This window comes from Lepidochelys olivacea, assembly GCF_965140295.1.
Source record: "Lepidochelys olivacea isolate rLepOli2 genome assembly, chromosome: 4".
In the NCBI taxonomy this organism is placed as follows: domain Eukaryota; kingdom Metazoa; phylum Chordata; order Testudines; family Cheloniidae; genus Lepidochelys; species Lepidochelys olivacea.
This window is the reverse complement of record NC_140414.1, coordinates 57,797,980-57,813,674: the sequence shown is the minus strand read 5'-3', so window position 1 is coordinate 57,813,674 and position 15,695 is coordinate 57,797,980. Positions and strand designations below refer to the sequence as shown.

Sequence of the window (15,695 nt, the reverse complement as noted above, 5' to 3'; positions counted from 1 at the left end):
AAACTTTAGTAATCCTGTATGACTTCTTTTTTATCTCTAGTTTATTTGCTGTTCAAATACAAAACAGACTAGGGTACCTTTTCAAAGGCTAAAGGTTTAGCTGCACAGCTCCCATACAAGTCAATAGAGGTTTCATGGCTAAATCCTCATTCCATGCTTTGACAGTGTAACTCCTGCTGTCTCTAAGGACAGTTGTAGGAAGAGTGTAACTCAGCTGTTTTCTGTGTGAAAAGAATAGCCACTGCTGTCTAAATGGTTTAACCCTCATGCACTCAGCACCTTGATTAAGACTTCTGCACAATCTGAAATGTACAGTCGCAGCAGCAGTAGCTAGGTTGCCGCTTTACTAGTATTTAGCTATTTGGGCTAAGGATAAAACTGAATGGACCTAAAGAGAAAGGAAGCACTGTAGACTCAGTCAGAAAGTGGTGAAGGCTATGTGAGAATTATAAAAAAAATTTCATCCATGAAATGATGAGGACCAATTTGACATGCGGCTAATTTAGGACTAAGAAAATTGATTGCACTTCTGTTGCCCATTTTTGCTCAACATATGCCCAAGGGACACTGCATTCTGAGTCTCCTCAGAAACGTATCCTTTAGTGTATTTATATTCACATTTGCTTTGTATCTGCATGTTAAATAAAGAGGGAGATAAATAGAAGCATGTAATGAAAATGTTTGCAGGAAAAATCAAGGTTGTTAGGTAAGATGTATGCACCTGTAATTCAGCGTTGGCCATGAAATTTGTGTGCATGTTATATACACAAACAATTTGAGCATCATATTTGGTGTATTTTTAATGCACTTACTCCTGCCTATCTGTCTGTCTAGCTCACTAACTTTGCACTCTTTACTGTATTGATATGTAAAAGACAGGTACATTCTGTGGTTAAAAAGAATATGAAGAATATTGTTTAAAATGAATGTTTATCCATTTATTGTAATAAAATTAATATTTACATAAAAGTTGTTGGAGTGCAAGCCCTGGATGCTGAAGACCTTTATTTATTATCCACAGCATGGGCTGTGCTAGAACAAACTTCTCTACGCTGCCCTTCCAATGTATCTTAACTCTGAACTGGTGGAGCCAGGGGCTAGGGATGAGTAGACTTATCTACAGTATTCTGTCCTTTTCTTCTTCCACACCCACAGAAACCGTGTCTCTATCCTCTCTCCTGCTCTTCCTTCTTCCTAATAAGACACCTTACACCTTGCCCTTGCCACCTTACCTCGGACTAGAATCCTTGCTATCATCCGAGTCCTCTGATAGTCACATTATTTGCCTGGTTTACTTCTGCTGGAGTCTTTACTGCCCTGCACTGCTGCACAACTCAGCAGGATTGATCAAACACACAGGTGTGACGTCTAGTCACTGGAAGCAAAGTTTCTGTAAGAACCCGCAAAGCTCAATGGGGTAGTGTCTCGGTGGACCATTGGAGATACTGACTTAAAACAGGTTTCACAAAGTGGATTTTTAAATCTCTCTTCTTTTCACAAGGCCCAAGATGGAAGAGCATGACGTGCTTTCTATGTGCAATTGCAATCCAAAATCATTTGGCTACAGCAGGATTCAAGTGATGATCTCTCAGCCTTGGGAGCATCGCCTTCAAAAGGCTGGAGAAAGAAAAATATAAATAGTTTGGGGAGGGGTTGGAGGTGATAAATATCTTAATTAGTTAGAAGTGGCCTTATGTAATGCACTTCTGCTTTGCTAAACCATTTTTCTGTAAAGAGTTTAGCCTTAATCTGTGGAAGGCTATCTCATTCCTTCCACATTTTCCCCCCCGCCCCCATTGCACCTGCAGCCATTGCTAGTCAAAAGCGAACACACACACACACACACCCCGAATCTGAGATACAGCAGTTTATTTCATATTCTGTATTCCACACAGAGCAATACTGCTCTTTCTCAAACACCAGCATGTTGTAACTGTTGACTTTCTTTAATAGCCATCACTGCATGTGTAGTAGAGGGAATGTGGAAGGAATGAGAAGTCCATTCACAAGCTAAAGCTGAACTCATAACACACAAATGGTCAAATAAAACAAAAGAGAAGAATGCTTATGCCATCTTGATCATCAAAGGACACAACGAGGACTATTACACCTTTGCCTGGGAGTCAGTCATATCAAATAAAATTACTCAATGTCACTCCAGGGCAAGGGACCTTTACCAGCTGTGATGTTTTAATGAGCTATCCATAGCATCTGGGTGCAGCAATGGAGGTTATAGACTCAGGACTCTCACTCTTGAGACAGAGATACAGAGTGGAGGTGACTGAATCAGGCTCATGCTTGGGCGTAGCTACCGGCGATCTCACGGGAAAGTCATGTTCACCTCGCCCCAGCTAGGGAGGCAGCATGCTGCAACTGCAGAGATGGTGAGAGAGGAAAGGTGGGGCAAGCGCAGAAAAACATGGAAAGAGAGATGGTGGGACAGCCAAACAGATGAGAGGGGAAGTAGGACTCCCTTTGCAGGGAAGGTCAGAATTTAGTTATTGCTTCAGACTTGAGGGCAGATGGACACAGTTCAGCTCATCTGAGATGGGAAGGGGGGATGGAAAAGATCAATTTATATATATATATATTTGTAAAAGCTTGAGTCATGAGAGTGCTCTAAAGGGAATATTAAGCTGTGTTCTGTTTAGATGCACCTCTTCCACCTGCAAGCTTTACTTTGGGGTTTGAGTGTTTGTTTATTTTTCCTCTGAGAACAAAGGACAGCTACAGAACAGAGCCTCATCCTACTGCATCCAGCAGAACTTCTGGATATGCACACAGTAGTTGCCATAGTTGTCATTCATGCCTTGTAACATAGGGATTGAAATGGCCAGAGCTGGGTTAACAACAGAAAAAGTCAGTGGCAACATGACCATTATGTAGCTGGTAGATGAAAACATCTGTAATAGCAACTGGAGCCGTCTTGTCTATGGCCTCACTGATCATCTGACCATCAAGCATAAGGGGAACTGTGTTAAACACTCTGAAGTGTGTTTGACTTTTACAGCCAGATAGGAAACAGAAAGAGAATTTAGTCTCTGAGCTTTTTTTGGAAGAGCAATAAAAGGACTAAACAGCAGCCGTCCTGGTCACTCCCCATACATAATTGAAATAGCTGCCCACTGAAGTCAGAGTGAGATTGGGGGGATGGGGCGGTATAAGTGGCTCTGACTGTTGCTATAACAACAGCACCTTGGTCTAATTTCTTTTGAAAAATGAATTGCTGCTGGTGGGATGAAGCAGAGCAGCTTCTCCCAGCAGATGAAAGCTCTGCCGACAGCCTCAAGTGGCCTGTTGTTTGTGTTTTGGATACGTTGTGCTGTGCCTGCTGCAGCCCTGTTGAAAATTTCAAGACTGGTTAGATTAGGCCGTTAGAGCGTGTGCATGCATTTGTGCGTGTTTGTGAGCACACACTCACACCCTTTAGAGTCACACTCTAGAAACCAGCCCACTAAGTTTGACCTTTTTCTGTTCCACAAAGTTCCTCTAATGACATATAAATAATTCTGAGTCCTGCATCACCAAGCCTTCTGCTTTTCTGCTTTGTGGTAGAAACCTGCTGTGAAATGGAATCCCATCAGTGAGGTATTGTTAATAAGAATAATGTCCTACCAGCACGAAGAGGTTTTTATTTTATTTTATGCATCAAGAATTTTTTGCTCTCAGAGAGAAACCTCCAAGCTCCTGCAAATAACCGCTTTATGCAAACTGCAGATTGCATGTCCACGCAACATATTGTTTCTTTGAGGAAGATGGAAGGCGTTTTATAATAGAATATCTTATTCAGGCTTTGTTTTCAGAGGGGAAAGGGGACATACTGCAATTTTATACAAAAGCAGGGTGTTTTTGCCAGTCTATGGCCAATGCAAGACTTCTCAGCCATTCACCATTCCGCAGTCAGGACATGAAAATGAACCTTTGCACTAAAATGGTCTTGTGAGAATATTTTGGTTTTATACCAGAAGAGAAGAGAGATTTCCTCTCCAGCCCAGCTGAGGCAGTCTCAGGTTTCTCTTTTACCCTCTTCAAAGTTTATGACCAGCACATTCACTTTGAGTGCATCATTCATATGGTGTTTCTGTCTAATGTAACTGTTGTTAAGGTGATTTCAAAGTAGGTTGACCAGACAGCAAAATCGGGATAGGAGGTGGGGGGTAATAAGAGCCTATATAAGAAAAAGACCCAAAGATTGGGACTGTCCCTATAAAATGGGACATCTTGGTCACCCTATTTCAAAGTGCAAACAAAGGAAACCACTCAAGTCTTTATTTTTTTGTCTTTTGATTGTGCAATTTGTGTATATCCCAAAATCCTGAAATTGCATTAGGAAAAATCAAACAATTTTAGATGCAAACTTAGAATAGTGTCCACTTGTTTTCATGTGCAACAGTACATGCTTTCTGCACATTAGACATGTGGGGGAAAATGGTTTCCTTGTGGCTCTTTGTTGCAATAAAAAATAAATGTAGTCATTAATATTCATATACTGGTCGTGCTCTTACTCCCGCTGAAGTCAGTAAGTGTTTGTGTATAGTCAGACAGCCAAGTTTAGGAACATTAGGAAATCTTTTAAGAGTTGGTATTGGCAGGAATGGGTTCGATTTGTTGCTGGTCGTTTAGCACTAATTTGTGTTAGTTTTCATAAACATGTCCATATAATACATGATGGGTTCAGTATAAATCATTTAATGATATAGTGAAACCTGCAAATAGATCTCCTTATTAGCAAACTCATGTTTTAAGTGACCACTTTCAGTCTTTCTAAAAGGACTGAGTACAGTTCAGCACCACATGTCCACCTCTATTAAGCCACATATTTTTGGTACCTTGAGTGACTACTTGACAAGTTAATCTCCGGGGGCGGGGTTGGAACCCAAACCCTAAGTATAATAGCCCTATTCTTAATGCAGGTGTTTGTTATAAGATTATTCTCGGGGAACAAAGGGCCCAGCTCTACAACAGAAATAAGTATGATGGGGAACCTGGTGAGAACAGGGTTGTCCCTTTGCATTGTTAAAAACATACTTCAATCTCGCAAATGTACATCAGACCCAACTGTGTTGTAATCCTGCCCCTGAATCACATTGCCTAAGGGTGTTGCATACTGCAGGGACATGGCTGAAACACAGCTGGGTTCTGCCTACTCTACCGGACCAAACCATATAGTAAACTCTCTCCAAGGACCATTATTACAGTGAGCAGGTCTGCCAGCAAGGTTGTTCGTACACTGTAGATGGACCCAAGTACTAAGCATGCAGTCACTCAGTGCTAAGGCCCATGGAGAATTTTCTTGTGGGTCTTTGAGCACAGCAACTTCCAGCTCTTTGAAATGCTTACTACTCCAGTGTCCTCTATTGCTCTTTTATCGGCACAGCAAGTTAGGGTCACTTGTTTGTTGGGATTTTGGCAGGGGAGGGAGGCTGGTAAAGGGGAGACAGAGAGGTACTTGTTAACTGAATGTTTAATAGCTGAAATGAAGATGTGTAGAAACTGAGTACAGAGCGTGATGTGTGAATGGCCTGATAATATCAGATACTCTTGCAGCTTCTAGTATTTATTTTAAGTTACTCTATCAGCTGTTTTATTGAAGACCAACTCTTGGAGCCAAAAGAGATTATGACCTTTCTTTTCAAGTTCTGAAGGAGGTAAACTTGGAAATGACTGTTTTTGTACTTGAGAAGAGGTAGTATTACCACATCCATATTATCCTTTGTTGGTTTGTGCGGTCTGAACTAAGGATATATAAAGATCAGTCAAACAAGCTCAATGGCAGTAACACACTGCCACACGCTAGTGACATCAGTTCAAGAACAGCCTGGGGACTCACTCTTTGCCTGGAGCTCTGATGTCACATGGTGGTGATCATCTAGCTTTAAACTTTAGAGGTTATTCTGTTATAAAGCCTCCTTATGGGACCTGATTTTCTGTTGGCACTAGTTTTGGAGGAGGGTGCTTGCTCACAGAGAGCTGCAGTGAGACTGTTGGGGAGGAGTCAAACTATAGGAATGGTGACCCCAGAATTAAGGAGTTAGGGAACCTCAGAACACACTCCAGACCATTCTTCCTGCTGGGGGTAGCTGCACCAAAAGTAACCCAGACGTGTGCAAAAAGAAAAATACCGGAGTGATTGACCCTAATCTAGTCCATCCTGTGGAACTCACCCCGATGAGCTTAGAGTTGGCTTTTGGCTGATGTTTTATCTTGTTTATTTATAAAGAGGTTTGTCTGGTTAGCCAGTTGGAAATGTTAGTACTGCTGACAGATTACAGTGGATGATTGTGTAATCTGCCTGTTGCATTATACGTTCCCTTATTATGTCACCCATGCTTTCTGGTAAAATGTGTTGTAAAAAGGCATAGGACATGGACTGTGGTATTTATACACTGTTCTTTCTTCTTGGGTAACAGGCAACAAACTCCCATGTCTATATGTCAACAGACCCTTACTTAGGAGAGAGAGCCTCTATGTTAATTAGCAACATATTAATCACTTTCCCACTCTGTCCCTTTAAAAATCTCTAATACATTTCAGTGGAGTCAGGAGCTGGGACTGGGGAGAAGAAGCTGATGTTTTGCTTGGGGACTCATAGACTTTCCTTTCCATATTATAAAGGTGACATTATTCCTGTGTAGAGGACCAGCACAAGGTCTGGGCACTGCTAAAGTCCCATTAACACACTATGTGGAGCTCTTAACTGGAACTGTGTGATGCATAGGCCTTGTCTTGAGAATTTTACTCCCAGTAAATAAATGGTTCTGAAGAGTGTACACAGACTGGAGAGGGAGAGTGAGTCAGCAGGATCTTTCTATAAAGGGAGAAGAGACAGTGGCACGTTACTTACTTTTCCACAGCCAGGATGAACTTTTGGGGAGGGAAGGAGATTGGAACTCCCACTTTCCCATTCCAGATAACCAGAGGGATATGAGAAGAAATGAATGCAGTACTTCTCCTCTGAGCAGCAGGAAGGACAAGGGAAGAGGGAGTGTGGCGAGCCCCCCCTCCCCACCCCTGGAATTCTTTGATATGCTGAGGTGACCAAACTTTCCTTCAAGCACCACCAACAGAGGACTCTGGGATGGGAAGTCACTGGAGAAAAAAATTGTCTGAATTTGGAATTGTGGGAAGAAAAAAGTTGAGAACCTCTAGTGTGGGGAAGGGCTGGGAGATGAATGTCCATGATCTTAGTAAAAGTAAAATAGTTAAAAATTGATAAAATCTTCAGTATTTTGTTTTCCATTGTTTTACTATCAAGGATGCAAATGTGTCCTGAACAAGTTCTCTGGAATTGTGACCTCTTCACTTCGTCCACTCCCTGTTCTTTTTGCTTAAGCCAAAGAGGGCTGCTTTTTTAGCCTGGCACTTAAACAACAGACTTAGCATTTGGTGTAGCATGGGGTAGAATTGTAGCTAGTTGCATTGATGGAATATAAATATATCAATCTGAGTTAAAATACTTGTTAACGAGTTAGTTTTTTATGTAAAAGGCTAATTTGGCTGCTTTTGTGGACTTATTTTGTTAAGCGAATATTGCTATTTTATTGGTTTTATTTGTTCTTTATTACTTCTATTATGGTAGTACCTAGCGGTGCTGTACAAACTTTTTTTTATATAATTTTTTTTATCTCTGAGTATCTGAATCAGTTCAATGTCATATAAAGTGCTAACGATCTTTCTTTTTTTAAAGTTCATATATTTTTTACTATATTTAAGACCAACTTCCAATATATCTCTGTCTAGTACAATAGAGCAAAGTGCTGATTAGACAAATGATTCATTTAAAAAGTTTTGTCTAAAAACATCAAAGAAAACAGTTTGTGTGTTTGGAATGGCAGTATTTATACTGTAAATAATTTTCTAGAAACAAAGATTTGCAGAAATGATTAGTGATTTTTTTTTTGACTCAGTTTTTGGATGCCCAACTTGAGGCTAGCTTACAGGAGTCTGATTTTCAGGGGGCAAATGCTTAGCACTTTTTGAAAATGAAGCTACTTTAAGGTGTCTCGCTACTTTGGGCACCCAAAAATGGAAGCACCCAAAATCCCTAGTCACATTTGAAAATGTTGGCCAGTCTCTTTATTTTTAGTGATTAACATAGCAGCCTAACCTTTATAGTAAAACCCCTCAAACGGCAAACTAAACAGCAGTGCACCAATAGGTGGGATTCTGCACCTCATATTCAGGATCAGGTTTCTTTGTTTGTTTCAAACCCTCTTTTCCAATTTGTCTGACCTCTGAGGCATAAGGCGAAAACCAAGGACTTTTCCAATTCAGAATTTCTAAAATCTGTAGGATGCAAGGGGGAAAGCTACTGTTGCAAAGTTCATAACATGGTTGTATGAAAGATAAATTTGTGTAAGTGGCTTATTTGGTTTTTATTTTTTTCTTTCTTTTCTTCCTTCAAGCTACAAGAGACAGTAAAGAGGAAACTGGAAGGAGCGCGTTCACCCCTCAATGGAGAGCAGCAGAATGGTGTCTGTGATGGTAGTTTCTCTCCAACCAGCAAGCGGATACGGAAGGATGTACCAGGAATCGATACAATCAATAGCTTGCCCAATAACTTGCCTTTGCCTTCTGTTTCTCCTCTTCACCAGCTTGACATGAAGCCTTCCTTACCCCTGCAGAAGAGTGGAACTCATGCTAGTGGTCTGGAAGACTTGGGTAAAAATGGTGGACTTCCAGAGATAAAGCTCCCAGTTAATGGTTGCAGTGAGCTTGAGGACAGTTTTAACATCCTGCAAAACAAGGAACTAAAACAAGAACCTTTGGATGACCCCACCTGCATAGACACTTCTGAAACATCCCTTTCGAATCAAAACAAGCTTTTCTCAGACATTAATCTGAATGATCAAGAGTGGCAGGAGTTAATAGATGAGCTGGCCAACACTGTACCAGAAGATGACATACAAGATTTGTTCAATGAAGACTTTGAAGAGAAGAAGGAACCAGAATTTCCAAGGCCTACCGCTGATACTCAAGAAAGTGCAAGCGTTAAGAGTGATCCATCTCATTCTCCATTTGCTCACGTACCAATGGGGTCTCCTCAGGTGAGGCCTTCTTCGTCAGGCCCTCCATTTTCAAATGTCTCCACAGCTTCTAGTATAACTTCTGTATCCAGTGCTCCACCAGCTCCTATCCCTGCCAGCTCACCAGCAAACTGTGTTGTTCAGTCACCCCAAACTCCCAACCAAGCCCATACTCCAGGTCAAACTCAGTCACGACCTGGAAATGGTTATCTTATTAATCCAGCAGCAGTGACTGTCGCGGGTTCAGGGCCTGGTCCTGTGGCTATACCCAGTGCTGACTTGTCTCCAGCCGAACAGCTCAAACAAATGGCAGCACAGCAGCAACAAAGAGCTAAACTCATGCAGCAGAAGCAGCAGCATCCAAATCAAGCATCAAGCTGGTCACCTGTGGGACCTCCATCTAGTCCGTATGGAGGACCCTTCAGTGCAGACAAACCAAATAGTCCAATGATGTATCCCCAAGCCTTTAACAACCAAAATCCTATAGTGCCTCCTATGGCAAATAATCCACAGAAGACCACAATGAATAACTACCTCCCTCAAAATCACATGAATATGATCAATCAACAGACAAATAATTTGGGTACAAACTCTTTAAGCAAGCAGCCCAATATGCTTACTTATGGCAACACTAAACCTCTGACTCATTTTAATGCTGAATTGAGTCAGAGAATGACCCCACCAGTGGCCAATCCCAGCAAGAACCCCATGATGCCATACATACAGCAGCAACAGTCCCAGCAGCCACAGATGCAAGCTCAAATGACACACCTGAGTGAGGAACAGAAACGAATGCTTATTATGAAGCAGAAAGGAATGATGAATCAACCAATTGCATATGCAACACTTCCTTCCCTTGGCCAGGTAAGCACGAATACAGGACACACTTTGAATAATGCACGTGTAGCATTTTGTAGACAAGCAAGGAGAGAGTAGCACAAAGCTTCAGCGTTCACAGCTCCTCATATGTCTATGTTCTCTTTCTTTAAATGGAGGGGTTTCTTTGCAGCAGCTTCTTGTTTTCAGTGTGACATCAAATTAATGCTTTTATTGTGAGCAGACATACTCTGTCTGTGTATCCGCTGATGAGGGCTTGGCAGGGAGGGTATGGAGAAGATTAGTTTTAAAGTCTCATCTCCTCTGAGAGCTTGTCACACCCTCTGTGTAATGGGACACTTTGTACCTTTGCATCCGGTACCCTTGTATTGTTTAATTTTTAGAATGTTAACATCTTAAGAGGAGGTTTAGCAGTGTCACTTTTCCCTCAATGGTGGGCAAGTAAAGGGAGGCTCAAGCCGTCTTGAAGCAGAGTATTTAGAAAGGATGTGGCCAAGTGGCATGATTTGGCAATGGAAGAGCCTTCAAGATGCTGAATGCCCTCAACTCCTATTTGAGGGAGTAAATAGCAGTTGAAGGTATTTAGCACCTCATGGGATCATGCCCAAACTGAGGTTATTTATGGCGTGACTTCGAAGTGATCCTCAATTGCCCCTTTTTAATGTATTTTCGTTTTCCAGATGCATAAAGTCCTCTCCAGTGGCTTGCCCAGTGATTTAGCTCTTAGGGATAAGCTTTACCTACTTGGCTTGACTGAGTTTCCATTACCTTCTCACTTTAAACCCCTGTGGGGCTGGTGTTCTGAGGTTTAGGGGATACACAAGCAGATGGATCTAAAATAATTGAGTTAAATACCAACAATAGAAAGACCAAGTAACATTATGGGTCAGCCAGATTGAGAGCCCTTCATTCACACTAAAAACCTTCAGTAAAACTACTGCTGTGCATAAGTGTTCACCAGAGTGACTATTTGAGTGTTGTTCATGTTTGAGTGTTGTTTTGTTAATTTTAAAAAGAACTACAGAAAATAATCAACTGTTTTATAACCAGTCCAGGCCTACAGTTAATGTGATACATTTCATGGAAGGTATGCCACCAAAGAGTGTCAGGAATTGTGATGTAATGATATGCTAATAGAATTGTCTATTGTTAGTTTTAGTCCAAACAGCTTTTACTAAATTAGCTGTTTCCACAACCACCTACAATAAGTGCTTCCTTTTCAGCATAGTTTGAGATAATTAATTGTGACTCACATTGCTAATGCACATGTGAATATAGCGGGGTTTTACATGTCCTTAACCCGATGAGTTCTGGAATCTACCAACAGGGGGAGCATATCTTTTCCACCATAGAGCCCTTCACATGTTGTTTAAAGTGAACAGCAAAGCTAAAAGAAATGTGCTGGTGCCTTTCATGTTGTTCATGATTCATGACGATAGTTAAAAGGTTTGTTCTTCTGCTTGTCTTTTGCATTAGAAATTACAGGTCCAACTTCTCTGTTTTTGGTGAAGGCCTGTCTAAAGAAATAGTGGGATAATGACATCAAAACAGACTGAAATCTGAGCTACAGCTTTTCCAGCCTTTCACTGAGAGGGAAAGGGATGTTTAGCCAGACTGTCTAATACTTTGTGGTTTCTTTTCTTTGTTGGTTTGTTTTCAAACCTGTTTGAATTAAACACCTATCAAACAGTTAGGAGAAAAGCTGCCACTGTGAAAGATTTAACATCCCTTCACTTGAAGGCTGAGAAATCTGTAGTGCAGATTTTACCTTTACAAATATATCACTCTCTCATTACAGTTCTCCAGCAAGAGCAGGGAAGTCAAGTTTTCATATTCCTGTTGTTGTTATGGTTTAAAAAATTCAGAAAACCCCTCTTTAACAAACAAAGCACTGAAGGCATCTTTGTAGTTTAGAAGAAGGCAACATTGGGGGGGTACCAAAAATGTTTTAAAAAAACATTTGCGTTTCACCTTTAAATGACCTGACCAGAAATAGAGACCTATTGCTTCCATATTGAAAGATCCCTCCAGTCCCATGGGCCAGTTAAGGTGCATGTATAGAAAAGGTTCAAAGAGGTGGGGAAGGTAAAATAATAGATTTTCAGCTGAAAGGTATTTCCCTACTCCTTTCCTTACTGCTTCCCTGAAGATAACTTTTCTATGGAAAACTGGAAAGCTGTTGTTATTCTGAGGTCTGCTCATTCAGGAGTGGATTGTTTCACACAATGATGGGAAAAGATCTGTTGATAATATTGAGCCAAATCCAGATGTTGAGCTACTGCTACAGACTCCAGGATACAGAGAGAGACAAAGGTGCTAGAATCTTAGATCAGACCCAGATTATAGGTAAACATAATGAAAAACTCTTATGTTGCTGTTTGAAACAAATTTCAAAATGTAAATAAATGTGTGCCTATATCTTTCTGTGAGTTTATAATTGGTACTCTCTGACTGTAATTTTTTTACCTCTGGCATGTATTCATATGTTTTATAGATCTGTATTTTGTAGTGTGTGTATCAGGATTATTTAAAAACAAAGGACAAGAGATACTGCTATACTAGTTGGGTCACATGGTTGGCACTGAGCTTATATTCATATTGCATGGCTGGTACAATGTTTGCCAGGGCTGAGCCCCCGCACCTCTGGGCTAGGCAGTTCATAGCCCTGGCACCTCTGGTCTTGGCATGTCAGTTATGAAAGTAAAAAAAATTACTGGAACCCTAGCGTCTCTTTCATTATAAATTAAGCACGGCTGGTACAGAAGTTTATTCAACAGATTCATATTTTTTATTTTTATTTTTTTTATTCATTTTGTATGTACAGATTATGTACATACAAAAATCTTGAGTATTATTTCTATATTGGCATAAAATTAGAGTATATAGATAGGCTTAAATCCATACACATCTGCATCTATGTAATTCTGTTTATAATAAATAGAACATCTACACATATTTACCACTTGCATCATTCACTGTTCATAACATGTACACCATTTTATCAGCAAAGTTGGGGCTATATAAGCATTCTGTGGAGAGGTCACAAGCATATCTGACCTTTCTATTAACACGTCAGTCTGGCTGGTGCTCTGGCCCTGTTTTCTAGGCTTTGATGAACCTTATTAATTATGTTTAGAAGAAAAGGTGTGCAGCTAGAGAGGAATCCATTTAGCTCAACATGAACGTGAGTAATTGGACAACTGGCAGAGTGTTAAATTGGTGGTAGTGAGAGAAACTTACGTATAACAAACATTCTTGCATGCACAAAGGTAGTAGAACTTCTCTTAATGAGCTCCTCCATTTCTGCATTTACCACCTGTGATGATTTGGGGAATCTGTCTCTGTATAACTTAAGAATTCTGTTTTTGTTATGAAATTGTACTACAGAATGCCTCTAGGTGGTTGTAGAATCCAACCTTTGCTGACGGGGGCTGTAGCAAATACAGAGAGTTTGACCAAGTTTCTCTGCTGGGGGCTGATGAAATGGACAGTGGAAAATCACCAGTGGAACAACAACAAACCCCAGGTGTTGGTAGGGGGACATTTAACTCAAGGGAATCTCACAAAGCCACACAGGAAGCTTTGGGCAGGAGAGAGTGGGGCATGCTTTTGTAGCAATGTTTAAGAAAGGGGGAAGCCAAAGTCAGAGAAAGCTAGCTGACCTAGAGAGGTTCAGTGATCCTGAAGAAAAGCAACGAGCTGCAGGGGAAGGATCCTGGATACTCCAGAAGACTCTGCCCAATCCTAGAGAATGTTCCAGAGTGATGAGGAACATGGGGCACAGAAAATGCATATGTGTGTTTATTATTCTGTCTAGATCTGTGTATTTCTTGGGCTACCAAGTACAGAGTAAAGGTGTTTTAGAATCTTGTGCAAAGTCTGTCTATTTGGTTTCATTCTCATGTGCCCCTGAAGAGTAAAACTGTGAACCCAGAGTGCCCACAAGTCTGGTATTATGGGAGAGGGTGTGTTTAAGGTAGGGGGAAATCTGAGAGGTTATCAGTGGTCCCAGGAGATGGGCATTTGGAGCATGGGGTCTCAGCTGTGAGGAGGAGGTGGTGCTAGACAGAGGCTCTTCACCCTAAGCATGTGCCTAGAGACCCCAGCCAGGGGCAGCGCCTGATCTCTCTTCAGACTCAGGGGGCTTAAAGAGCACATAAGGCTACTGAGATGGGCTCCAAACACAACAGCCTAGGGAGTGTCCTGCCAGAGTGGGAGCTCTATCAGGGCTGTGTATGTGACAACACCATTGGATATTGTTCCTGGTAAGTGTACTAGTAATGATTCACTGTGCAGTTAAAAGCCTGAAGCAGGCAGTAGTAGTGTTTAGAACAAACTGCCACCAAAGCTGAAAAAGTCATAATCCTTGGAACATACACACTCTGGCACTTCAAGTCCTATGTTTTATACTAGTCCTAGTTCTGTTATAATGGGCACTTTGTATTTTTCTTAAAGCTAACTAGTATTGGGTAGCAAGAGTGCTACCTTCCCCCCAAACTGCCTCACCCAGAGGGACCACCTGTTAAGGATACATTTTCACTACAGTTACTGAGGCTCTTACTGGGTGTTACTCCTAACTCCACTCCCATCTATACACAAAATCCTCTCACCTGAGTTTAGTGCTTTTAGCTGGGGCTAGCTGGCTCACTTGGGGCTGTAGGCTAAATCCCAGGTACCACTTTCATTTAGGCTGGTAACCCACCCACTTTGTAGTGAGGACAGAGGCTAAACCACTCTCACGCTGATAGTCCCTTCCCACAATTCCCCTGCAGTACCCTGAAGGGCTGACAAGTTCTCCCACAGTTTGTTGGGAAAGGTTCACAGAGTGCCTCAGTTTACTGCAGCAGAAAGAACCATGGGGTATGGCCTCAGAAATCAGAGCAACATACACAAGGGAGTTCAGTTCTGTTGAGGAGTAACTCATTGTGACTGCTGACACCCAGGCTCGGCTAAGTTGGGTGCCGATCACCTGAGCAAACTCTGCAGTGAAGCCCTACTTTAGGGGTGAGAGGTTAGTTCAGTCTGTATGCCACTTAATTCCTTGGGTTCTGCTGTGACTGCTAACAAGATTGACAATCAGTGCCAGTTATGATAATGGTTTATGGGGAGGCTTGTTTACTGGGAATTAGATTGAGATTGCTCACCTGTTACATGTAAACCACCAGAAACCCTTTAATGGTAATACTTTTGACTCAGTACCAGCCTGGGCTGGATTATGAACTAGGGACGTAGAGATCAAAAGCTCTCCACCCCTTTGCTCATTCTATATATTTTCTTTTTACTTTGAGCCAGGACAGTGGAGATATGCTCTTGTTATGCAGGAATTGGTGTAAATTAAGAACGAAATGAAATACTGAACTTTCTCTTCAGTCCTTTATAACATGTAGAGTTCAATGAGACTTTGCAAATTAATAAAGTCAGACTTTCTTCACCTGACAGCCTCAAGATTATCTGCAGTCCTATTTCCATTTTATACCCCTCCTCCTCCAAAAAAAAGTTGACCTCCCTGGCCTGCTTTTAATATAAGGAGATGTTAGTAGTAGGAAAATGCTAACTCTGCAGTTGCACTGGTTCTCAGGATAAAGTAATTTCTTAGGCCCTAATTCAGGTGGCTGCTTAAGCACATGGCTAATTTTAAGAACATGTGCAGTTCCACTGATTTCAGTGGGACAACTCACATGCTTCAGCTTAGGCATGTGCTTAATTATCTTGTTGAGTTGGGGCCAAAGTGCAGGGTAGCGATGACTAAAGAGGAGAAATGTGGTAACAGTAAAAAGAATGAGGAGTACTTGTGGTACCTTAGAGACTAACAAATTTATTTGGGCATAAGCT

At 41.4% G+C, this 15,695-nt stretch overlaps 1 protein-coding gene across 3 annotated transcripts in view; it reads left to right on the top strand.

Moving 5' to 3' along the window:
* The window catches only part of MAML3 (mastermind like transcriptional coactivator 3), a 366,068-nt gene that overhangs the window by 216,220 nt on the left and 134,153 nt on the right, over nt 1-15,695 (top strand). For all 3 annotated transcript variants that reach the window (XM_084625362.1, XM_084625361.1, XM_084625363.1), the window contains exon 2: nt 8,406-9,890. In XM_084625362.1, coding sequence (XP_084481488.1) covers nt 8,406-9,890 — 1,485 coding nt within the window. The remainder of the gene's footprint in view (nt 1-8,405; nt 9,891-15,695) is intronic.